Below are 26,395 nucleotides of genomic sequence, written 5' to 3' on the forward strand. Positions count from 1 at the left end.
TTTTCAATGAGCCTAGGAACAGTGGGTGACTACAGTATTTGTACCTTGTCAGCTCGGGGTTTTGAACTTGCAACCGGTTACTAGTTCAATAACCACTAGGCTACCCTGCCGATGATAAATTAACAGAGTAAATGTGTATAAACACACTACCTATTCATGGAAGTATTTATTCATCATCTACATATTCATATTACGCTTCTACGTCTGTGTACAGGAAAGTATTATTTGTAAGACATAAGAGAAAATATATCAGCTTATTGTTAAATAATTATGACGTTCTTTCCAATACAAAAAGTGGAGTAACTTCTACTGTTTCCAAACTGCGTTACCCACTCCAGCCAGCAGATGGCGATGTGCGTCTTTTAGGTGATGCTTCGAGCGTGACGTATATTGGACTGGACGGGGAGCTTCTTCAGGAACAACAAAGCGCCAACTCTTTCAACCGCCTTGATAGCTTGCTAGACAACATAAAACTGAAAGATTGACGTTTTAGGCCATGTTAATGTGCATTAGCTAATCGCAGTGTTTAAAACACATTTCAGTTGACGTTAACAGAACCTAATGTGCTTGTTCAATTTGCAATTTTTTTAAAGATTGATACTTAGCCTAGCATTAAGCTATTCGCTAATGCTAACTAACTAGCTAACATCCCTGACCATGAGCTCATTAAACTACTCATCCCCTGCTGAAGAAGAGGATGTCTGCTGTCCGGAGAAAGAAGCTCTGGCGCTGAACATTGTCGTGAAAGACGAAGAGGAGGATATTACAGTGAAAGGAGAGAAAGATGCTCTGGCGCTGAACATTGTCGTGAAAGACGAAGAGGAGAATATTACAGTGAAAGGAGAGAAAGATGCTCTGGCGCTGAACATTGTCGTGAAAGACGAAGAGGAGAATATTAGAGTGAAAGGAGAGAAAGATGCTCTGGCTCTGGACATTGTCGTGAAAGACGAAGAGGAGGATATTACAGTGAAAGGAGAGAAAGAACCTTTCAGAATGAAAAAGGAGGAAGAAGAGGCTGTTATAGGGAAAGAAGAGAAAGCATCCTCTTCCTCTCTAAAAGGTTCTATCTCAGTAAAGGTGAAGGAGGAAGAGGTTTTGGGAGTGAAAGAGGAGGAGACAGAATATCAGATTAACACCAGTGAGTACTGTCCTAAAAACAGGGGCACAAACTATGCAGTTGTTGAACTAATGTGTGCTTTTTAAGGGGCATTCTACTTAAGTTATTCACTTCAATGTGATGTTCAGTACTATATAAATTGTTAAAGGGTCAATCTGCCATTCCTACATATATTTTTGGGACTTTTAAATTAGATTTAATTATATATAACAGGCTTTTAAAATGTAATAATGGAGCATAATTTATACTTAAAATATCAAAGGGACACAAAAGGCATCCAATTAATTTAGAGATATTAATGCCACTTATAAGACCCTATGACTGTAATAGACAGTAATAATTGATGATGGTAATAAGTTCACCATCTGTTTGATGTTCTCGTTCAAACAGGAGAGAGACATGACTATCGTGGATCCTCTGGGGAGCCTCAACATCCTGATGCTGACGAGACAGAGAAGAGTCTTTTCATTTCAGAACACCAGATGGTACAGCTTGGTCTGGTCTAGCATACAGCTTGCTCTATCTGGGTCTGGGCTGTGTTTCTGTAAAGCAGTTTATGACAACAGTGACATCAGCATCCATAATGGTATGTGTCTGTGTCTCCTTTTTTATGGTTACCAGGACAACGCAAGCCCTTCCTCTCTCCCGGAGTCCCCGTGTCGTGCCTCTCCCGGTAGCACCTTACTGCTGGGTATAAAGAGGTTGTCTGTGCTGCTGGTGGACTGCAGGAAAACAACAGGGCTGAGTGGAACTGTGAGAGGAGGAGGAGCGAAGAAAGGATCAGCTTTGACTCATCAAAGTAAGTGCTGTAGTTCAGTTTGAACAAATAAATAGATCTGTCCACTGGTATCTGTTACCAGGACAACCAGCAGAGTTCTGTTAGTTGACAGGAAGATAGAGTAGTGTATATGGATGTTATGAATATCATAACACTGAAAAAGGATTCTGCCAATGAAAAGAGAGAAACCAATAGACCATATAAAACCTTGATGAAAGTTTGCTTTGGAGAGAAAGTTTCAAGATGACCTGATATAAGAGGTGCTTGTTTTACAAAAACGTTTCCATAAAACATGATGGATGTTACATTGCCTGTCCCAGTCAACCCCCCTATCTTTACAAGACTGTAGAACAGGCAAACTAAACTCAAGACACTGTTAATTAATTAACTAATACTGGAGGAAAGCTGTGATCAGGCTGCCTACTCAAGAGAAAGCTTCGAACTGTAACCATTGCCTGTGTAACGGATGTGAAACGGCTAACTAGTTAGCGGTGGTGCGCGCTAAATAGCGTTTCAATCGGTGACGTTACTTGCTCTGACACCTTGAAGAAGTGGGTCCCCTTGCTCTGCAAGAACCGCGGCTTTTGTGGAGTGATGGGTAATGATGCTTCGTGGGTGACTGTTGTTGATGTGTGCAGAGGGTCCCTGGTTCTCGCCCGGGTATTTGCGAGGGGACGGTCTAAAGTTATACTGTTACACCTGCAACCTGGTTCAGTTTATAAATCAATCAACGTACCAGGGTAGTTACAAACAGTACAGAAATTGAATCATCAACATATTTTGATCATATCTTTACTATTGCTGCATAAATTTGTTTGAAAGCATTATCCAAATTCATCAGATGTTGTGATCATAATATAGTAGTCATATCTAGGAAAACCAAAGTTCCAAAAGGCTGGGCCTAATGTTCTATATAAGAGATCATACAATTGTTTGTGGTGATTCCTATGTTGTTGAGATGTTGTTAGGTTATTTTTTTTCACAGTAAATAACTCACAGACACTAGAGAAGCTTTAACCAAGTTTAATTATTCCCAAAGGTTCTGTACATCTGTAATTCAGACAACCCAACATTTGTTCCATCCAGATATATGTCTCACTTAAGACACTCCTTCTCTCCAATCCTTACATCTTATGGTTCCACAGGAAGAGAGTAACAGGATACCAGACCTTTCTCCCTGATGAGAATCTGTCCTGACCTCAACTGGCTTAAATAGCTGACCAATCAGCCTGTTACCAACCCTTACAATTTTGAGAAAAAAAATATTTGACCAGATACAATGCTATTTTACAGTAAACAAATATAGACTTTTAGCTTATAGGGAAGTTCATTCAACAAGCACAGCACTTGCAAATGACTGATTGGCTGACAGAAATTGATGATAAAATTATTGTTGGGGCTGTTTTGTTCGACTTCAGTGCAGCTTTTGGCATTATCGATCATGGCCTGCTGCTGAAAAAACGTATGGCTTTACACCCCCTGCTATATTGTGGATAAAGAGTTTTTAAAATGTAAAATGTAACCTTTATTCTACTAGGCAAGTCAGTTAAGAACAAATTATTTTTTTCAATGACGGCCTACGACTGCCTTGTTCAGAGGCAGAACGACATAGTTTTTTATCTTGTCAACTCGGGGATTCAATCCAGCTATCTTTCGGTTACTGGCCTACCGCTCTAACCACTAGGCTACCTGCTGCCCCAGAGCTACAAAATCAAGTTTGAATCAGGAATTCCCCAGGGCAGCTGTTTGGCACCTACTTTTTTCAATCTTTACCAACAACATGCCAATGACATTTGAGTAAAGCCAGTGAGTCTATGTATGCGGATGACTCAACACCTTACACGTCAGCTACTACAGCGACTGAAATGACTGCAACACTTAACATAGAGCTGCAGTTAGTTTCAGAATGGGTGTCAAGGAATAAGTTAGTCCTAAATATTTCTGATTACCTTAATACCTCTTGGTGTTAGGGGGCAGTATTTTCATTTTTGGAAAAAAAACATCCCCGTTTTAAACGGGATATTTTGTCGGGAAAAGATGCTAGAATATGCATATAATTGACATCTTTGGATAGAAAACACTCTAATGTTTCCAAAACTGTAAAGATATTGTCTGTGAGTATAACAGAACTGATGTTGCAGGTGAAAGCCTGAGAAAAATCCAATCCGGAAGTGCCCCAGGTTTTGAAAGCGCTGCGTTCCAATGACTCTCTATTTGGCTTTGAATGTACCATCAACGAGCTTACGCTTTCTACGTATTCCCCAAGGTGTCTACAGCATTGTGACGTAGTTTTACACATTTCTGTTGAAGAATAGCCGTATGGGGGCACATTGCGTAAGTGGTCACATGGTGGCCCCGAGGGAGATTCTCGCGTAAAGTGCAGAGGTAGCCATTACTCCAATCGGTCCTAGAGAAAAAGGAATTGTCCCGACAGATATATTATCAAATAGATATTAGAAAAACACCTTGAGGATTGATTCTAAACAACGTTTGCCATGTTTTTGACAAAAGGCGAAGCTGTGTTCCAATACATTTCACTTGTGACTTTCATGAATAGGAAGATTTTCTAGGAAGATTTATGTCCGTTGCGTTATGCTAATTAGTGTCAGATGATGATAACGGTCCCGTTCACGGGCTGGGTGTCACTACAGGTTAAGTTACATGGCCTACTATGCTAATTCTGTAGCGGTATTGTTCGAGGGGGCTAAAGAAATATTTTGTTGGTGCGCCAGGCAGGTATTAACACTAGTTATTAAAGTTAGTTATTACCTATTATAACATCATTATTTTTTAAATATTATTAAAACCGAAAGGATGAGAGTAGAATAGATAGAGTAGCGCTTCCAGACACATTCTCAACACGATGGAGACTTAAAGGAGGACTGAAGCACCTAATGATGAATCATTATAGAGTCTGAAAGGAGGACTGTAGCACCTAATGATGAAACATTATGGAGGACTGGAGCATCTAATGATGAAACATTTTGGAGTCTTCTTAAAGGAGGACTGTCGCATCTAATGATGAAACATTATGGAGTCTTAAAGGAGGACTGTAGCATCTAATGATGAAACATTATGGAGTCTTAAAGGAGGACTGTAGCATCTAATGATGAAACATTATGCACTCTGCAATTTCACCGGATGTTGTCGAAATGTTCCGCTCGCGGAATCCCTAGCCATAACAGGTTTTAATGTGTTTGAACCAATCAGTTGTGTTGTGACAAGGTAGGGGTGGTATACAGAAGATAGCCCTATTGGGTAAAAGATGACGTCCATATTATGTCAAGAACAGCTCAAATAAGCAAAGAGAAACAACAGTCCATCATTACTTTAAGGACCACCACAAGAATGGAAGATCCAGAGTTACTTCTGATGCATAAGTTCATTAGAGTTTCCAGCCTTAGAAATAGCAGCCCAAATAAATGCTTCACAAAGTTCAAGTAACAGACACATCTCAACATCATCGGTTCAGAGGAGACTACGTGAATCAGGCCTTCATGGTCGAATTTCTGCAAGGAAACCACTACTAAAGGACACCAGTAAGAAGAAGAGACTTGCTTGGGCCAAGAAACACGAGCAATGGACATTAGACTGGTGGATATCTGTCCTTGGGTCTGATGAGTCCAAATTTGAGATTTTTGGATCCGAGCGTCATGTCTTTGTGAGACGAGGAGTAGATGAACAGATTATCTCCGCATGTGTGGTTCCCACCGTGAAGCATGGAGGAGGAGATGTGATGGTGTGCGGGTGCGGATGCTTTGCTATTGACAATGTCAGTGATTTATTTATTCAAGTCACACTTAAACAGCATGACTACCACAGCATTCTGCAGCGATATGTCATCCCATCTGGTTTGGGCTTAGTCCCACTGTCATTTGTTTTTCAACAGGACAATGACCCGACACACCTCCAGGCTGTGTAAGAGCTATTTGACCAAGAAGGAGAGTGATGGAGTGCTGCATCAGATGACCTGGCCTACACAATCCCCCGACCTCAACCAAATCAAGATGGTTTGGGATGAGTTGGATCGCAGAGGTGAAGGGAAAGCGGACTAAAAGTTCTCAGCATATGTGGGAACGCCTACAAGACTGTTGGAAAAGGATTCCAGGTGAAGCTGTTTGAGAGAAAGCAAGGGTGGCAACTTTTGAAGATTAAAATATATATTTTGATTTCACACTTGTGGTTACTACATGATTCCATGTGTTTTTTAATCATTTTGATGTCTTTATTATTCTACAATGTAGAAAATAGTAAAAATCAAGAAACCCTTGAATGAGTAGGTGAGTCCAACCTTTTGACTGGTACTGTACATTAAACAACTCCAGTGGACATTCCTGCAATCAGCATGCCAATTGCCCGCTCCCTCAGAGACCTGTGGCATTGTTGTGTGAACAAACTGCACATTTTCGAGTTGCCTTTTATTATCCCCAGCACAAGGTGCACCTGTGTAATAACCAAGCTGTTCAATCAGTTTCTTGATATGCCACACCTGTCAGGTGGATGGATTATCTTGGCAAAGAATAAATGTTGACTAACAGTGATGCTCATGAAACATCCAACACTTTACATTTTGCGTTTTATATTTTTGTTTTTTGTTGTTATCAGTTTTCGGAACATTTACCCAAAATATGACATCAGCGATAATCAAAATATTGATAATCTGTGAATGTCTAAATAAGAAATTGGTCCATTTAAACAGCAATGTGTCGAACCCTTTCAACAACGGGGAGATGTTACTGATGTGCTTTGTATCTTCGACGTAAAAACAAGTTTTGGACTTCCACACAAAATTACACACAAAATTACTTATTTAGTTATTTTATGTTAAAGGAAGTGTGTAGGTCACATTCTGTATCATACAGCTATGAATGTTATATATTTAGAACCACCTGTTTATTGGAATCCAGCGACGTCTGTGTCTTCAGTGTCCTAGAACTGTCCAGGTTTTTGTGTTCTGACCTTTAAAACAGGATGAATAAAATAAGTAATGTAAACATATCAGTAATTACCAGGAAGCTCTACATTTGTTTTAAAATCACACTAAGATGGCCTCGGGTTATTGAGAGATCTGATTTAGGATTTACCCTCGGAGCAAGGTTGTTTTATCATGTGGTTTCATTCGGGTCTCTATTTAAAAATAACACTGTCTTTGGCAGGAGAAAGACCAGACTCGGAGGAACCAGAGCCAGGGACGTCCAAACCAGCAAGACGACACCAGTGCTCCCACTGTGGAAAGAGTTTTAGCCAGAAAGCACACCTGAAAGCTCACGAGAGAATACACACAGGGGAGAAACCTTACCACTGCTCCCAGTGTGGAAAGTGTTTCAACCATTCATGGAAGCTGAAGCTGCATGAGAGAATACACACAGGAGAGAAGCCTTACCACTGCTCCCAATGTGGAAAGTGTTTCGTCCGTTTGGGGGAGCTGAAACAACATGAGAGAATACACACAGGAGAGAAGCCTTACCACTGCGCCCAATGTGGAAAGTGTTTCAACCAGAAAGGACACCTGAAAAAACATGAGAGAATACACACAGGGGAGAAGCCTTACCACTGCTCCCAATGTGGAAAGTGTTTCAACCAGTCGGGGGAGCTGAAACGGCATGAGAGAATACACACAGGAGAGAAGCCTTACCACTGCTCCCAATGTGGAAAGTGTTTCAACCAGTCGGGGGAGATGAAACTACATGAGAGAATACACACAGGAGAGAAGCCTTACCATTGCTCCCAGTGCGGACAGAGTTTCAACCGGAAAACATACCTGAAAGCACATGAGAGAATACACACAGGAGAGAAGCCTTACCACTGCTCCCAATGTGGAAAGTGTTTCGCCCGTTTGGATGAGCTGAAACGACATGAGAGAATACACACAGGAGAGAAGCCTTACCACTGCTCCCAATGTGGAAAATGTTTCGTCCGTTCGGGGGAGCTGAAACTACATGAGAGAATACACACCGGAGAGAAGCCTTACCACTGCTCCCAATGCGGAAAGTGTTTCGTCCGTTCGGGGGCGCTGAAACAACATGAGAGAATACACACAGGAGAGAAGCCTTACCATTGCTCCCAATGTGGAAAGTGTTTCAACCAGAGAGGAAACCTGAAACAACATGAGAGAATACACACAGGAGAGAAACCTTACCACTCCTCACAGGGTGCAAACCATTAGCCCATTTAGGATGCCTGAAAGAACACATTAGACTGCACACAGACGAGAAGGCTTAGAAAAGCTCAGACTGTGGGAAAACATAGAGAATCCACACAGGAGAGAGAAATTACTTCTCTTGGCGTGTATGTTGATATTTCATATCACATTGACTTAAAATTCATCAGAGAACATACACAGTGCTCCCGTTGTCTTATATTGTTGACTGACAATGTGTTTACCTGTCTTTACCATATGAAATTAAATGGTACAGGGTATACTCAAACATATATTTGTTTGTTTTTATTAGAAAACATGAAGTGAATATGGAGTCTGTCAGTTTGAATATAAAGAAGATCAGGTTCCTTCTTTTAAACTCTTTGTGTGTTTATCTGGGTGTGTCATTCCTCCAGCACTACAGATATTCAAGTGATATTTGGATGTGATGCATTAGTTCCATTGTTGACATTTGCATTGTTGGCCCACTGATGATTTAATGAAATGAAAATGTTCAGACTCTGTAATGGAAAATGTTAATTGTTTGTGTGTCCACATAACTGAGTATGTGACTAACCTTGTGAAACTGTCCTATTATAATCTCCTGTTCTTGTGACTATCATCCTGTGTTGCAAACCAGCTGCACCTGCATCCTTGTATGAATAAAGTCCCACCCAGGAACAGGAAACTATAAAGATATGTGCTAATCACTCAATGCTTCAGGAATTCAGACTGTCTACACTGCGCTGTGTAACTCTGTTATTCTCTCTGAGCTCAGAAATAAAGAATCTTGGTTTGACTTGGACTCCAGCAGATCCTTATTTTATAATATCCACCACAACTCTCCCATGGATTGCTGTTTATTATTGTCTCAATGAAGAGTTCCTCTTTCGACTTTCCTGGGGGCATTTACAAACCTCCCACTGGTTGAATAAACGTTGTTACCCGAATTATGAGATTATTATTTTATTTGTCAAATGGCAACCAAGCATCGATCATCATGTCACCAGAATAAGAACCTCAAAATGTATTGGAAAGGAGCATCAAGCTCATCACGTGCACTTTCACCACCCTGTGAAGTTCATAACTTATTTCATCTGTAGCCTAATAAACTACATGGTTTCTCAAGTCATAGTGGGAGGACCACACAACATATCATCATGTGACTCCAAGTTAACTAAGATGTGATGGTTATTATATAAATAATAAGTAGTTCTATATGATGTCATAATACACCCCTCTGATAATCAAGTGATATTTGGAATGTCTGAGTAGTTCTATCTGATGTCATAATACACCCCTCTGATTGTGATACATTTGCTCCATTGTTTCCATGTCAGTTGGTTTCCCACTCTGATGATTGATATCTGACAGAGGGGCTTTAAATGAATAGTATGGTGACATCTTAGTGTGTCTTGAAATAGGATTATTAATCATAAACTCCTATAGCTACAATACAATGCAGCTTTGACATCAAGAAGAGAACGGGCTGATGGGTGGTGGTGCTACTCTATAGGTAAGGCTGTCCAATAGGAATGTTCAATACAACAATAACAATTTGTTAGCCAGTTAGCTGTGCTGCTATATATAGCTTGATTAACCACGTTTCCATCCAAAGATTTTATGCCAGTAAAGTCATACCGTACAAAAAACTCACGATAGCTGTGATGGAAACAGGAAGTTGTGATCGGTGGTGGTGTACACTCTATAGGTAAGGCAGGACAGTCAATGATGTATGTTCAATTCTCACAATAAGTTGATCAGTAGCCAGTTAGCTCGCTGTCCAGTCCAATATGAATGTTCAACACACACAATAGGTTGGTTATGGAGGTGATGTACAACATTCAAAGTCCTTCAATAAGAACTAAGATGCTAATATTTGTGTAAATTATACACATGGGGATTTGCCCAGTCCCCTGCCCTGAACTTTAGTCACTGTTACTAGCCATCTACCACCCAGTACTCCACCCTGTATTCTAGACAAAGCTCATCCTATATAACTACTGCTGGACACACATTTTATATTCGTTTCCGGTCTATAATGTCTATACACACCATCATATACATTGTAAACAAACTGTATATAATTATATTCCGGAACCTGACTATTTCTGTATTTCTTCATCCTTAAAATAACTTGTGGGGATTTGCATGTATTGTTTTGTTAGATATTACAGCACTGTTTCTCTACACCCGTGATGACATCAGAGAAATATGTGTATGAGACCAATAACATTTCATTTGATCTGATCTGTGGTCAGAGGTGTGCAGACAACAGATGGTGTTTATGGTGGAGACACTGCCAGCCACTTGGCAGTGTTGACACGGCTACTTCCTATCTGACTGGTAATAGGACTTCACTGCTACTTCCTATCTGACTGGTAGTAGGACTTCACTGCTACTTCCTATCTGACTGGTGGTAGGACTTCACTGCTACTTCCTATCTGACTGGTAATAGGACTTCACTGCTACTTCCTGTCTGACTGGTAATAGGACTTCACTGCTACTTCCTATCTGACTGGTAGTAGGACTTCACTGCTACTTCCTATCTGACTGGTAATAGGACTTCACTGCTACTTCCTATCTGACTGGTAATAGGACTTCACTGCTACTTCCTATCTGACTGGTAGTAGGACTTCACTGCTACTTCCTATCTGACTGGTAATAGGACTTCACTGCTACTTCCTATCTGACTGGTAATAGGACTTCACTGCTACTTCCTATCTGACTGGTAATAGGACTTCACTGCTACTTCCTATCTGACTGGTAATAGGACTTCACTGCTACTTCCTATCTGACTGGTAATAGGACTTCACTGCTACTTCCTATCTGACTGGTAATAGGACTTCACTGCTACTTCCTATCTGACTGGTAGTAGGACTTCACTGCTACTTCCTATCTGACTGGTAATAGGACTTCACTGCTACTTCCTATCTGACTGGTAATAGGACTTCACTGCTACTTCCTATCTGACTGGTACTTCACTGCTACTTCCTATCTGACTGGTAGTAGGACTTCACTGCTACTTCCTATCTGACTGGTAATAGGACTTCACTGCTACTTCCTATCTGACTGGTAATAGTAATAGACTGACTTCACTGCTACTTCCTATCTGACTGGTAATAGGACTTCACTGCTACTTCCTATCTGACTGGTAGTAGGACTTCACTGCTACTTCCTATCTGACTGGTAATAGGACTTCACTGCTACTTCCTATCTGACTGGTAATAGGACTTCACTGCTACTTCCTATCTGACTGGTAGTAGGACTTCACTGCTACTTCCTATCTGACTGGTAATAGGACTTCACTGCTACTTCCTATCTGACTGGTAGTAGGACTTCACTGCTACTTCCTATCTGACTGGTAGTAGGACTTCACTGCTACTTCCTATCTGACTGGTATGTGTCTAGGACTTCACTGCTACTTCCTATCTGACTGGTAATAGGACTTCACTGCTACTTCCTATCTGACTGGTAATAGGACTTCACTGCTACTTCCTATCTGACTGGTAATAGGACTTCACTGACTGGTATTCACTGCTACTCCTATCTGACTGGTAATAGGACTTCACTGCTACTTCCTATCTGACTGGTAATAGGACTTCACTGCTACTTCCTATCTGACTGGTAGTAGGACTTCACTGCTACTCTGACTGTCCTATCTGACTGGTAATAGGACTTCACTGCTACTTCCTATCTGACTGGTAATAGGACTTCACTGCTACTTCCTATCTGACTGGTATATCTTCACTGCTACTTCCTATCTGACTGGTAGTAGGACTTCACTGCTACTTCCTATCTGACTGTTGGACTATCTGACTGGTAGTAGGACTTCACTGCTACTTCCTATCTGACTGGTAGTAGGACTTCACTGCTACTTCCTATCTGACTGGTAGTAGGACTTCACTGCTACTTCCTATCTGACTGGTAATAGGACTTCACTGCTACTTCCTATCTGACTGGTAATAGGACTTCACTGCTACTTCCTATCTGACTGGTAATAGGACTTCACTGCTAATCTGACTGGTAGTAGGACTTCACTGCTACTTCCTACCTGACTGGTAGTAGGACTTCACTGCTACTTCTATCTGACTGGTAATAGGACTTCACTGCTACTTCCTATCTGACTGGTAATAGGACTTCACTGCTACTTCCTATCTGACTGGTAGTAGGACTTCACTGCTACTTCCTATCTGACTGGTAATAGGACTTCACTGCTACTTCCTATCTGACTGGTAATAGGACTTCACTGCTACTTCCAATCTGACTATAGGACTTCACTGCTACTTCCTATCTGACTGGTAATAGGACTTATATTTCTATTTCTATTAAGCTGCACAATATGTTGAGTAAAGTTTTTTACCATTATACTACTCCATGTGTCTCTATCATGTATCCTACCATGACTATATCAACCCTACTCCATGTGTTGCCACTATCATGTATCCTACCATGACTATATCAACCCTACTCCATGTGTTGCCACTATCATGTATCCTACCATGACTATATCAACCCTACTCCATGTGTTGCCACTATCATGTATCCTACCATGACTATATCAACCCTACTCCATGTGTTGCCACTATCATGTATCCTACCATGACTATATCAACCCTACTCCATGTGTTGCCACTATCATGTATCCTACCATGACTATATCAACCCTACTACATGTGTTGTCACTATCATGTATCCTACCATGTCTATATCCAGCCCAAGTCAATGTGTTTCCACTATCATGTATCCTACCATGACTATATCAACCCTACTCCATGTGTTGCAACCATCATGTTTCTATTTATTTAATTTACCTTTATTTTAGCTAACTCACCTGCTCCATTTTAGTAATGTAATTAGCTAGCGACTAGCAAGTCTCTCTGTCCGACTTTTTCCACTAGTCAAACAACTCCCGGGTGTACGATTTGTATTTATTTAACCTTTATTTAACTATGCAAGTCAGTTCAGAACAAACTCTTATTTGTAATGACTGCCTACCAGTAGACTAAAGGTCTCCTGCAGGGGCGGGCTGGTGTTAAAAAATACAAATATAGGACAAAACACACAACAAGAGAGACACCACAACACTACATAAAGAGAGACCTAAGACACCACAACACTACATAAAGTGAGACCTAAGACACCACAACACTACATAAAGAGAGACCTAAGACACCACAACACACGGGCGGGCCAGTCCATAGCATCAATGCCTTCCTCTTGCAGGAACTGCTGACACACTCCAGCCACATGAGGTCTAGCATTGTCTTGCATTAGGAGGAACCCAGGGCCAACCGCACCAGCATATGGCCTCACGAGGGGTCTGAGGATCTCATCTCGGAACCTAATGGCAGTCAGGCTACCACTGGCGAGCACAAGGAGGGCTGTGCGGCCCCCCAAAGAAATGCCACCCCACACCATGACTGACCCATCGCCAAACCGGTCATGCTGGAGGATGTTGCAGGCAGCAGAACGTTCTCCATGATGTCTCCAGACGCCATGTCACATGTGCTCAGTGTGAACCTGCTTTCGTCTGTGAAGAGCACAGGGCGCCAGTGACGAATTTGCCAATCTTGGTGTTCTCTGGCAAATGAAAAACGTCCTGCACGGTGTTGGTCTGTAAGCACAACCCCCACCCGTGGACGTCGGGCCCTCATACCACCCTCATGGAGTCTGTTTCTAACCGTTTGAGCAGACACATGCACATTTGTGGCCTGCTGGAGGTCATTTTGCAGGGCTCTGGCAGTGCTCCTCCTTGCACAAAGGCGGAGGTAGCGGTCCTGCTGCTTGGTTGTTGCCCTCCTATGGCCTCCTCCACGTCTCCTGATGTACTGGCCTGTCTCCTGGTTGCGCCTCCATGCTCTGGACACCACGCTGACAGACACAGCAAACCTTCTTGCCACAGCTCGCATTGATGTTCCATCCTGGATGAGCTGCACTACCTGAGACACTTGTGTGGCTTGTAGACTCCGTCTCATGCTACCACTAGAGTGAAAGCACCGCCAGCATTCAAAAGTGACCAAAACATCAGCCAGAAAGCATAGGAACTGAGAAGTGGTCTGTGGTCACCACCTGCAGAACCACTCATTTATTGGGGGTGTCTTGCTAATTGCTTATAATTTCCACCTGTTGTCAATCCATTTGCACAACAGCATGTGAAATGTATTGTCAATCAGTGTTGCTTCCTAAGTGGACAGTTTGATTTCACAGAAGTGTGATTGACTTGGAGTTACATTGTGTTGTTTAAGTGTTCCCTTTATTTTTTTGAGCAGTGTATATAAAGTACTCAGGAAATAGTAGGAGCGATACCTCTCAGGAAGACAAGTAACATTTACAATTACCGATTAAAGACAAATGACAGAGGGAGTATATATACAGTGATAGAGTGGGGATTGGAACCAGGTGTGTGTAATGATGACGAGACAAGTTCGGAGTTGATGAGTGAAGGGCGTTTGACAGCAGAAGGTTCGGCAGCAGCGAGAAGGCCGGCAACACTGAATGCCTGAGCTGGGCAGGAGAGGGAGCCAAAGTGAAGTCTGGTGTGACATAATGAGAGAAAATCAATAGAATATTTAATATATTTAGTCAAATTCGGTTTTCTACATTTAGTTTTTCCAGGTTTCTGATTTGTCCCTGTTTTTCCGTTTTTCGCTCTCAAAATCACATAGTTAATAGAAAAACAAAAAAAAGGAGACCACTTTTGAAGTCTGAGAAAAATCTAAAACATTTTTGTGTGTAGATACCCTTTAATTCAAGTGACACCAGCAAGAGCCTTGCTTGGTTTGTAGTGTCTCTGTAGCACACATGTGATTGCAGAGTCTGCTGAAGAAATCACAACTGGATTGATGCAAATAATCATGATATCATTCTGCCAGGGAGGCATAGACTACTTTGTAGTTAACATTTAATTGACAAGGTTTTTGGGGAATCTTTTCCATCAACCAGAAGATGGTTGTCATTAGCATCATCGCTAACAGCTACACATAGTGGATCATTAGCATCATCGCAAACAGCTACACATAGTGGATCATTAGCATCATCGCTAACAGCTACACATAGTGGATCATTAGCATCATCGCTAACAGCTACACATAGTGGATCATTAGCATCATCGCTAACAGCTACACATAGTGGATCATTAGCATCATCGCTAACAGCTACACATAGTGGATCATTAGCATCATCGCTAACAGCTACACATAGTGGATCATTAGCATCATCGCTAACAGCTACACATAGTGGATCATTAGCATCATCGCTAACAGCTACACATAGTGGATCATTAGCATCATCGCTAACAGCTACACATAGTGGCAGACTGCACTCAGACAGGGGCATTTCCTGGCTGTTTAATCTTCAAAAAGTTGAAGGAAAATACAAATCACTGAGGTGAATTTAACGACGACTTGCAAGCAGTGGGTTCAGCGATGAGAAAAAATGAATACAAATTATACCACCACCCAAAAGGGCACTTCAGAGACTGGAAGGGTAAAGGGGCGTGTGCTCTACACAGGTAGAGACATATCTGTACATGTTACCTTTTGCAAAGTGGGCACTGCTTCATGTGGTAACACCACCACTCACCTAAATAGCCCACATGCCGCTGGGTGAGAAGTTTTTTAAAATTGTTTTTGGGCAGAATTATGTGAGGTGTTGTTAGTGATGAGCCTTGGTCCATTTAGCTCGGAATATGCCACCCTCGTCAATCTGTCACCTAATCCTGCCTCATGGGCAGGTCAGCCCTGGAGTAAAGTATTGGCTGTAAGAAGTAAGAGAACATAACATCTGGTTGTTTTTAAATGACTTCTTTTGACATTGCTTTATTTTTGTTCCGATCTGTGTTGCTCACTCCAGTCAGCAGATGGCGATGTGAGTTTTTCAGGTGATGCTTCTTGCGTGACGTATAATCTAGTGGACGGAACAGGAGGCTTCTTCAACAGAGACAAAAGGCTTCCGTTTCAACCAATGCGGTGGTTTGCTAGCGAACATAGATCCGGAGCATTTAAGCTCTTTAGACTAATCTTGTGCATATTAATCTTAGTGTTTGGAACACAATTCTGTTTACGCATCTACTTGTTAATTTAAACGTAGTTTGCTTCTTAAATTAGCGAATGTGTTAACTTGATACTGCACAAGGCTAATCGCCCGGAGCATGAGGTCACGAAACTAGACGGAGAAAGATCTGGTGAAAGGAGAGGAAGAAGCTTTCAGAATGGAAGAGGAGGCTATCACATTGAAACAACAGGATGATATTACAGGGAAAGAGGAAGATTGGGAAGAGGTTGTCAGAGTGGAAAATGAGGACGTAGAAGCTTTCAGAATCAAAAAGGATGAAGATCCCGTAACATTGAAGAAGGAGAATATAGTGAAAGAAGAGTTAGAACCTTTCAGAATCAAAAATGAGGAAGATGCCGTAACATTGAAGGAGGAGAATGTAGCGAAAGAAGAGGAAGAACCTTTTGGAGTAAAAGAGGAAGAGGAGGCTATCTCAATAAAAGAGGAGGAAGATGTTTTAGGAGTGAAAAAGGAGGAGGAGTCAGAATATCCGATTACCATCAGTGAGTACTGTCTTAAAAACAGGGGCACAAACGATGCAATTGTTGAACTAATGTGGTTTTAAATGGGGGATTCTACTGAAGTTATAAACACTTGAATATGTTGTTCAGTACTGCCATTGGTACATATATATTTTTTAAATTAGATATTTTATTCTCCATGTGGTCTATATTGATAGGGTAGCCTAGTGGTTAGAGCGTTGGACTAGTAACCGAAAGGTTGCGAGTTCAAACCCCCGAGCTGACAAGGTACAAATCTGTCGTTGTGCCCCTGAACAGGCAGTTAACCCACTGTTCACAGGCCGTAATTGAAAATAAGAATTTGTTCTTAACTGACTTGCCTGGTTAAATAAAGGTAAAATAAAAAATATTAAAGCTCACTTCATCTTGTATAACAGGATTCTACAATCCAATTCTGGTGCATCATTTCTACATGTAAAAGCCACCCATTTCATGGAATGACCCTTTTACATTTGCATCACAAGCAGTATTAAAGGCATACATTTAGGCCCTTTTTAGACATATTAATGGATCTGGTAAGACCCTATGATCGCAATAGAAGATCATAGGTTGACTGTCTGTTTGATGTTGTCATTCACACAGGAGAGAGACATGACGATCCTGGATCCTCTGGGGAGCCTCAACAACATCCTGATGCTGACGAGGCAGAGAAGAGTCTCTCCAGATCAGAACACCAGATGGTACAGCTTGGTCTGGTCTAGCATACAGCTTGGTCTGGTCGAGCATACAGCTTGCTCTATCTGGGTCTGGGCTGGATTTCTGTAAAGCACTTCATGACAACAGTGACATCAGCATCCATAATGGTATGTGTCTGTGTCTCCTCTTTGTGGTTACTAGGACAACGCTAGCCCTTCCTCTCTCCCGGAGTCCCCGTGTCATGCCTCTCCCGGTAGCACCTTACTGCTGGGTATGAAGAGATTATCTGTGCTGCTGGTGGACTGCAGGAAAACAACGGGGCTGAGTGGAACTGTGAGAGGAGGAGAAGAGAAGAAAGGATCAGATTTGACTCATCAAAGTAAGTGCTGTAATTTAGTTTGAATAAATTAAATAGATCTGCCCACTGGAATCTGTTACCAGGACAACCAGCAGAGTTCTGTTTGGTGACAGGAAGATAGACTGGTATATTTCTACCACAGTAGACAGTTCTGTTAGTTGACATGTAAAACCTTGATGTAAGTTGTTTTAGAGAGAAACCAATAGACCATATAAAACCTTGATGAAAGTTAGCTTTAGAGAGAAACCAATAGACTATATAAAACCTTGATGAAAGTTAGCTTTAGAGAGAAACCAATAGACCTTATAAAACCTTGATGAAAGTTAGCTTTAGAGAGAAACCAATAGACCTTATAAAACCTTGATGAAAGTTAGCTTTAGAGAGAAACCAATAGACCATATAAAACCTTGATGAAAGTTAGCTTTAGAGAGAAACCAATAGACCATATACAACCTTGATGAAAGTTAGCTTTAGAGAGAAACCAATAGACCATATAAAACCTTGATGAAAGTTAGCTTTAGAGAGAAACCAATAGACCATATAAAATCTTGATGAAAGTTAGCTTTAGAGGGAAACCAATAGACCTTATAAAACCTTGATGAAAGTTCGCTTTAGAGAGAAACCAATAGACCATATAAAACCTTGATGAAAGTTAGCTTTAGAGAGAAGGTTTCAAGATGATCTGATGTAAGGTGCTTGTTTTACAAAAACCTTTTCCATAAAACATTATGGATGTTACATTGCCTGTCCCAGTCAACCCCCCTATCTTTACAAGACTGTAGAACAGGAACAAGGCCCTGCACTAAGGACCAAATTGTGATAAGTAGAAATGTTTACCAGTTCCATTTAAGGACAAAACAACTGACAGCTGTGCCAAATAAATTTCAAAATAGTTGGCAAGAGATTTTCATTGTACTGATTCCATGGCACATGGTTTATGAATTGACACGCAAAATGATGCCGGATTCAAAGCTTCAATTATTATACAAAATTCTTGCAACCAATATAATGTTATATATGGGGATACAATCTTCCCAGCTCTGCAGATTTTGCTGCGAGGAGGCAGTCATTAGATAATTTATTTTGGTACTGTCCATATGTAGCTCGTTGTTGGTCACAGGTCCAGGAATCGCTGAAGAATTGCAACATTTACCTCTAACTAACGCTGCAGATGGCAATACTGGGTGATTTGAAAAGTCCTATTCAATCAATAATATTATAATTATTTTAACAAACATGTTTATCTTTAATTTACAATCTGTAGAAACTATGAGAATCAAAAAGTTTAGTACTTTTGTGAAGCATCACAGCACAGTTAAAATATATATGGCAAATATAAATCCCATATGGATGTTAAGAGACAGATGGGAGGGGTTGAATGGAGCTGAAGGGACTGGATGGTGTTAAGAGATGATGCCACCACCATGTTTGACAGTGGGTATGGTGTGTTCAGATGGGAGGAACATAACGTTTTGTTGAATGGAGCTGAAGGGACTGGATGGTGTTTAGAGACAGATGGGAGGGGTTGAATGGAGCTGAAGGGACTGGATGGTGTTAAGAGACAGATGGGAGGGGTTGAATGGAGCTGAAGGGACTGGATGGTGTTTAGAGACAGTGCAATATACGACTGATTGTTGTCCTATGGACAGCTCCCACCTCAGCTGTAGATCTCTGCATGGTTTAGAGGGACGGCCAGGTCTTGGTAGATTTGCAGTGGTCTAATACTCCTTCCACTTCAATATTATCGAGGGGTTGAATGGAGCTGAAGGGACTGGATGGTGTTAAGAGACAGATGGGAGGGGATTGAATGGAGCTGAAGGCTGACTGGATGGTGTTAAGAGACAGATGGGAGGGGTTGAATGGAGCTGAAGGGACTGGATGGTGTTGAGAGACAAGATGGGAGGGGGGGGAATTGAATGGAGCTGTATGTGTGTATGTGTGGGATGTGTGTGGATGGTGTTTAGGGACAGATGGGAGGGGTTGAATGGAGCTGAAGGGACTGGATGGTGTTTCTGGATGAAAAACAGATTTGGCTCATGTAGTCCAAATCAGGATGATCCATGTAGGTACTTACAGGCAACAAATGATCAAATCATTTTGTAGGCGAATAACACATTTTAAGTAGTAAAGTATCACTCATCGTATGTATTTAGAAATTTAAAAAAAAAACCTGACCGTGTGTATGGAGGAGATGTAATCAAGTAGGTATGTAGGTATGTGTATGTATGTAGGTGTGTATGTGTATGTATGTGTATGTATGTATGTAGGTATGTATGTGTATGTGTATGTAGGTATGTATGTATGTGTATATATGTGTGTTTATGTGTATGTACAGTGCCTTGCGAAAGTATTCTGCCCCCTTGAACTTTGCGACCTATTGCCACATTTCAGGCTTCAAACATAAAGATATAAAACTGTATTTTTTTGTGACTAGGAATGACATTTATTGGATATTTCAAACTTTTTTAACAATTCAAAAACTGAAAAATTGGGCAAATCAAATCATTTTGGTAGGCGACTATAACACAGTTTTAATATTTAGAAATTTAAAAAAACCTGACCGAGTGAGAGATTCATGGAACAAACATAAAGATATAAAACTATAGTATTTTTGTTTGGGATACATTTAAATGAAGAGGTCATTCAACAACAAGTAAACACAATCACAAAATGGGAAGTACATGAACTAATAGTACAGGTAGATACTATAAAAACTACAGAGATACAAAATGGGAAGTACATGAACTAATAGTACAGGTAGATGCTATAAAAACTACAGAGATACATGAACTAATAGTACAGGTAGATAGCTATAAAAACTACAGAGATACAAAATGAGAGGAAAAAGAACTTGAGGAAGTATTCCAAAACGATCTAATGTAAAATATTACAAAAATTAAAGCAAACTGGGTGGAATATGGATGAAAATGCACCAACTTCTTCCTGAATCTCCAACACTGGAACCTAAAATCTGCGAAACTCTTTACTAAAGACTTAGTCATTTATGATTCTCCAAATTATATTTTAAAAGAGGAAGCTAAATATTTGAAGCAAATGTTCTCTATTCTGTCTCATCCTCACCCTCTGAATGAAGATGAATCCTTTCAACAAAAAGAAGAACCGTGCGAAGGCTAAATTACAGAGGAATACCTTTTTGAGGCTATTAAATCCTTTCAGTCTGGAAAAACCACACGCATACCGGTAGATGTATATCAAGCCTTTTTTGATTTACTCAAAGCTCCGTTATTAGTTTGTTTTAACTACACCTATAGAAATTGTAGTCTTGTCAGGTACTCAGCTGGAAGGTCTGATTTCACTATTATTAAAACAAGACCCACAGGGCAAATATAAAGATCCAATCTATCTAAAAAAAACTGAAGGCCCCTTAAACTTCAATGTTTACTACTCAATACTAGCGAAATGCATAGTACTCCGAATTTAAAAGGTTTTACCAGGTATTGTTCATCCTGATCAGACAGGTTTTTTATATGGACGATACATTGGAGATAAACTACTAGAAATAATAGAAAACATGAAACATTGAAGAAGCCAGGCCTGGTATTTTTTGCAAATTTTGAAAATGCCTTTGATAAAGTAAGACTGGATTTTATTTATAAATGCCAGGATGTTTGGGGGAGGGGGTCATTCTCTTATAAAATGGGTAAAAATAATATTTCGCAACCCCAGGTGAAAATTAGTAAATAGCTGCTACTTCTCAGAGTTTTGAATTGTCAAGAGGAGGTAAACAAGGGTGTCTGCTATCACCATATCCATTCGTTATGGCCATCGAATTGCTCGCTATTAAAATCAGATCAAATAACACCATTAGAGGATTAGAAATCCAAGGCTTAATAACAAAGATGTTTTCCGATGACTCAAGTTTTATGTTAAGTCTGCAAGCTCGATCCCTGAAATGTCTCATTGACGATCTCAATAACTTTTATGGGCTCTCTGGACTTAAAACCTTTTAGGGATAGTTGGCAGCATTTTCACATTGGATGAATTGCGTGCCCATAGTGAACTGCCTCCTACTCTGTCCCAGATGCTAATATATCCATATTATTATTACTATTGGATAGAAAACACTCTGTTATGAATTATGTCTATGAGTATAACATAACTCACAGGGCAGGCAAACTTCCAAACAGGAAGTGGAAATTCTGGGGCTGGTTGATTTTCAACTCATCGCCTATTCAAATAAGATATGGATCTGTTTGCACTTCCTACGCCTTCCACTAGATGTCAACAGTCAGTAGAACGTGGAATGAAGCCTCTAGTGTGATGTGGGACCGGATGGCAGCTATTTGAGTCACTGGTCTGGCAGAATGCCAGTTCCTGGTTACGCACAGTACTCATGATATTGTCTTGCATTCCATTACTCTGTAGACAAAAACGAATGCTCCGGTTGGAATGTTATTGGATATATATGATAATAGCATCCTGAAGACTGATTCGCTACTTAGTTTGACCAGTTTATTCGACCTGGAATATAACTTTTTGAAGTTTTTGTCCGAGTTCTCCTGGACCAGCGCCAGCTTTTGGACATGTGAACTAAATGTGCTAGCAAAAGTAGCTAATTGGACAGTAGTAATGGATATTATCGAACAAAACAACGATTCATTGTGGAACTAGGATTCCTTGCACTGCATTCTGATGAAAGATCATCAAAGGTAAGGGAATATTTATGATGTAATTTCGTATTTCTGTTGACTCCAACATGGCGGAGAGATATATTTACTTCTGAGCGCCGTCTCAGATTATTGAATGGTATGCTTTTTTTCGTAATGTTGAAAAAAATTCTGACACAGCGGTTGCATTAAGAACCAGTGTATCTTTAATTATATGTAAAATATGTATCTTTCGTCAAAGTTTATGATGAGTATTTCTGTTATATGACGTGGCTCTCTGTAATTACTCTGGATATTTTAGAGGCATTTCTTAACACGGCGCCAATGTCAACCGAGATTTGTGGATATAAATATGCATATTATCGAACAAAACATAAATGTATTGTGTAACATGATGTCATATGAGTGTCATCTGATGAAGATTATCAAAGGTTAGGGATTCATTTTATCTCTAATTCTGCTTTTGTGACTATCTTTGGCTGGGGAAAATGGCTGTGTTTTTTGGATTTGGTGGTGATCTGACATAAATATTTTAAAAAGTACTCTTCACTGACGAGTCGCGGTTTTGTCTCACTAGGGGTGAGCTTGTTGCCACCAGCCATACTGCTCGTTCTGTGCATGATTTCCTGCAAGACAGGAATGCCAGTGTTCTGCCATGGCCAGCAAAGATTCCGGATCTAAATCCCATTGAGCACGTCGAGGACCTGTTTGATCGGAGGATGAGGGCTAAAGCCATTCCCCCGAGAGGCAAATCTAGTGCAGTCCATGAGGAGGAGATGCACTGCATTACTTAATGCCGCTGGTGGCCACACCAGATACTGACTGCTACTTTTGATTTTGAACCCCCCTTTGTTCAGGGACACATTATTACATTTCATGTGTCTGTGAAACTTGTTTAGTTTGTCTGTTGTTGAATCTTATGTTCATACAAATATTTACATATGTTACGTTTGCTGAAAATAAATGCAGTTGACAGTGAGATGATGTTTCTTTTTTTGCTGAGTATATTTATAGTTAATATCAGTTTTAGGATCATCTACCCAAAATATTTCTTCTTATTTTTTACTTTACCCAAAATGTCATGACATCAGTCATAGTCAAAATTTTTAAAACCTGTGGTCGTCTAAATAAGAAATTGGTCCATTTAAACAGCATGTGCCGAACCCTTTCAACAACGGGGAGATGTTACTGATGTGCTTTGTGTCTTCGATGTAAAAACAAGTTTTGGACTTCCACGCAAAATTACTTTACAATTTTTTGTTCAAGGAAGTGTGTAGGTCACATTCTGTATCATACAGCTATGAAAGTTATATATTTAGAACCACCTGTTCAATTGGAATCCAGCGACGTCTGTGTCTTCAGTGTCCTAGAACTGTCCAGGTTTTTGTGTTCTGACTTGTAAAACAGGATGAATAAAATAAGTAATGTAAACATATCAGTAATTACCAGGAAGCTCTACATTTGTTTTAAAATCACACTAAGATTGTTAAAACTGGCCTCAGGTTATTGAGGGATCTAATTAGGATTTACCCTTGTAGTAAGGATATTTTATCATGTGGAGGTTTAATTCAGGTCTCTATTTAAATAAACACTCTGTCTTTGACAGGAGAAAGACCAGACTCCCAGGAACCAGAGACGTCCAAACCAACAAGACGACACCACTGCTCCCACTGTGGAAAGGGTTTTAAACAGTTACGGGACCTGAAACAACATGAGAGAATACATACAGGAGAAAAACCGTACCACTGTGCCCAGTGTGGAAAGAATTTTAACCACAAAGGATACCTGAAACAACACGAGCGAATACACACAGGGGAGAAGCCTTACCACTGTTCCCAGTGTGGAAAGAGCTATAACCAGAGAGGATACCTGAAAAAACATGAGAGAATTCATACAGGGAGGAGTTTTAACCAGAAAGGACACCTGATGCAACATGAGAGAATACATCCAGTGGAGAAGCCATACCACTGCTCACAGTGTGCAAAGAGGTTTACAAGGTTAGGGGGCCTGAAAATACACGAGACAATACATACGGGAGAAAAGCCGTACCACTGCTCCCAGTGTGGAAAGGGTTGTAACCACTTAAGTGGCCTGAAAAGACATGAGAGAATACACACAGGGGAGAAGCCTTACCACTGCTCCCAGTGTGGAAAAAGTTTTACCCAGTTATGTAACCTGAAAACACATGAGCGAATACACACAGGGATGAAGCCTTACCACTGCTCCCAGTGTGACAAGAGTTTTAAGGAGTTAGGTAACCTGAGAAGACATGAGATAAACCACACAGGAGGTAAGGATGTAGACTGTTAAACAGTAGGACATAGGACAGATGTAGGCCTCTGAACACAAGGACATAGTAGAGGAGAATGCCCAATAAATTGTGGGGCAGTAGGATAGTAGTCCTTCTTTCGTTCTTAATGCATTTGAGCCAATCGGTTGTAATGTGACAAGGTAAGGGTGGTATACAGAAGATAGCCCTATTTGTTAAAAATATTATTTCAATATTAGGGCAAGAACAGCTCAAATAAGCAAAGAGAAACAACAGTCCATCATTACTTTAAGACATGAAGTAAGTCGATCCGTTTCTTCATGTGCAAAACCATCAAGCGCTCTGATGACCGCCACAGAAAGGAAGACCCAGAGTTACTTCTGCTGCAGAGGATAAGTTCATTAGAGTTATCAGCCCCAGAAATTGCAGCCCAAATAAATGTTTCACAGAGTTCAAGTAAGAGACACATCTCAAAATCAGCTGTTCAGAGGAGACTGCGTGAATCAGTCCTTCATGGTCGAATTGCTGCAAAGAAACCACTGCTAAAGGGTCACCACTAAGAATAAGAGACTTGCTTGGGCCAGGAAACACGAGCAATGGACATTAGACCGGTAGATATCTGTCCTTTGGTCTATTGAGTCCAAATTTGAGATTTTTGGTTCCAACCGCCATGACTTTATGACATGCAGAGTAGGTTAATCTCCACATGTGGTTCCCACCGTGAAGCATGGAGGAGGAGGTGTGATGGTGCTTTGCTGTTGACACTGTCAGTGATTTTATTTCAAGTTAATGGCACACTTAACCAGCATGGCTACCACAGCATTCTGCAGCGATATCCATCTGTTTTGGGCTTAGTGGGACTATCATTTGTTTTTCAACAGGACAATGACCCAACACACCTCCAGGCTGTGTAAGGGCTGTTTGACCAAGAAGGAGAGTGATGGAGTACTGCATCAGATGACCTGGCCTCCACAATCACCCGATGTCGATCCAAATGTGATGGTTTGGGATGAATTGGACCGAGGTTAGGAAAAGTGGCCAACATCAGCATGTATTGGAACTCCAACAAGACTGTTGGAAAAGGATTCCAGGTGAAGCTGGTTAAGAGAAAGCCAAGAGTGTGCAAAGCTGTCATCAAGGCAAAGGGTGGTAATTTTGAAGAATCTAAAATATATTTTGATTTGTTTAACACTTTTTTTGGGTTACTACATGATTTAGCGTGTTATTACATAGTTACGATGCCTTCACTATTATTCTACAATGTAGAAAAGAGTAAAATAAAGAAAAACCCTTAAATGAGTAGGCGTGTCCAATCTTTTGACTGGTGCTGTACATTAAATTCCCTGGCAACAGCTCCAGTGGACATTCCTGCAGTCAGCATGCCAATTGCCCGCTCCCTATGTGACATCTGTGGCGTTGTGTTGTGACAAAACAGCACATTTTTGTGGCCTTTTATTGTCCCCAGCACAAGGTGCACCTGTGTAATGATAATGCTGTTTAATCAGATTATTGATATGCCACACCTGTCAGGTGGATGGATTATCTTGGCAAAGGATAAATGTTCACTAACAGGGATGTACCACTGCTTCCATTGTGGAAAGAGTTTGAACATGTTAGGAAGTCTAATGAGAGAATACACACAGGGAGAAGTGTCACGGTGCTGACTTTTGCCCGTCGCCTGCAGCATAGGTCTCTATCCCGTCCTCTGGCTGGGCAGAGTACTTTAGGATTTTTGTCACTTCGGTGTAACAAGCGCCTTGCAGTGCGGCCCTACCAACTCTTCTATGTATTCGTAATGGCCCTTCGCGTGAGTTGGGTTTGTTCCTTCGTTCACGTTGTTACTCCCTTATTTGCCGGTCGGGTACGGGGCCTTGGATAGATGAGTACTTTATGT

The 26,395-nt window shown here is 40.8% G+C and overlaps 2 protein-coding genes across 3 annotated transcripts; both read left to right on the forward strand.

The window, feature by feature from the left end:
- The first annotated feature begins 420 nt into the window (after positions 1–420).
- Positions 421–8,839, forward strand: LOC135532424 (gastrula zinc finger protein XlCGF17.1-like). 2 transcript variants are annotated; one of them, XM_064959949.1, is made up of 4 exons: positions 421–1,138; positions 1,508–1,602; positions 1,739–1,916; positions 7,052–8,839. In XM_064959949.1, exons 1-4 carry the CDS (start codon positions 658–660, stop codon positions 8,059–8,061), a joined length of 1,764 nt encoding a protein of 587 aa, XP_064816021.1. In that variant the 5' UTR covers positions 421–657; the 3' UTR covers positions 8,062–8,839. The 2 variants fall into 2 exon arrangements, with proteins under 2 accessions (XP_064816021.1, XP_064816022.1); XM_064959950.1 differs by lacking the exons at positions 421–1,138; positions 1,508–1,602 and adding an exon at positions 5,785–6,003 and having other exon boundaries at positions 1,858–1,916.
- Positions 8,840–16,246: 7,407 nt separating this feature from the next.
- LOC135532560 (zinc finger protein 436-like) lies at positions 16,247–25,790 on the forward strand. The gene is made up of 4 exons (XM_064960044.1): positions 16,247–16,592; positions 17,193–17,290; positions 17,448–17,625; positions 23,839–25,790. Exons 1-4 carry the CDS (start codon positions 16,247–16,249, stop codon positions 24,540–24,542), a joined length of 1,326 nt encoding a protein of 441 aa, XP_064816116.1. The 3' UTR covers positions 24,543–25,790.
- The last annotated feature ends 605 nt before the right edge of the window (positions 25,791–26,395 follow it).

Source organism: Oncorhynchus masou, chromosome 5 (genome assembly GCF_036934945.1).
Source record: "Oncorhynchus masou masou isolate Uvic2021 chromosome 5, UVic_Omas_1.1, whole genome shotgun sequence".
Taxonomy (NCBI): domain Eukaryota; kingdom Metazoa; phylum Chordata; class Actinopteri; order Salmoniformes; family Salmonidae; genus Oncorhynchus; species Oncorhynchus masou.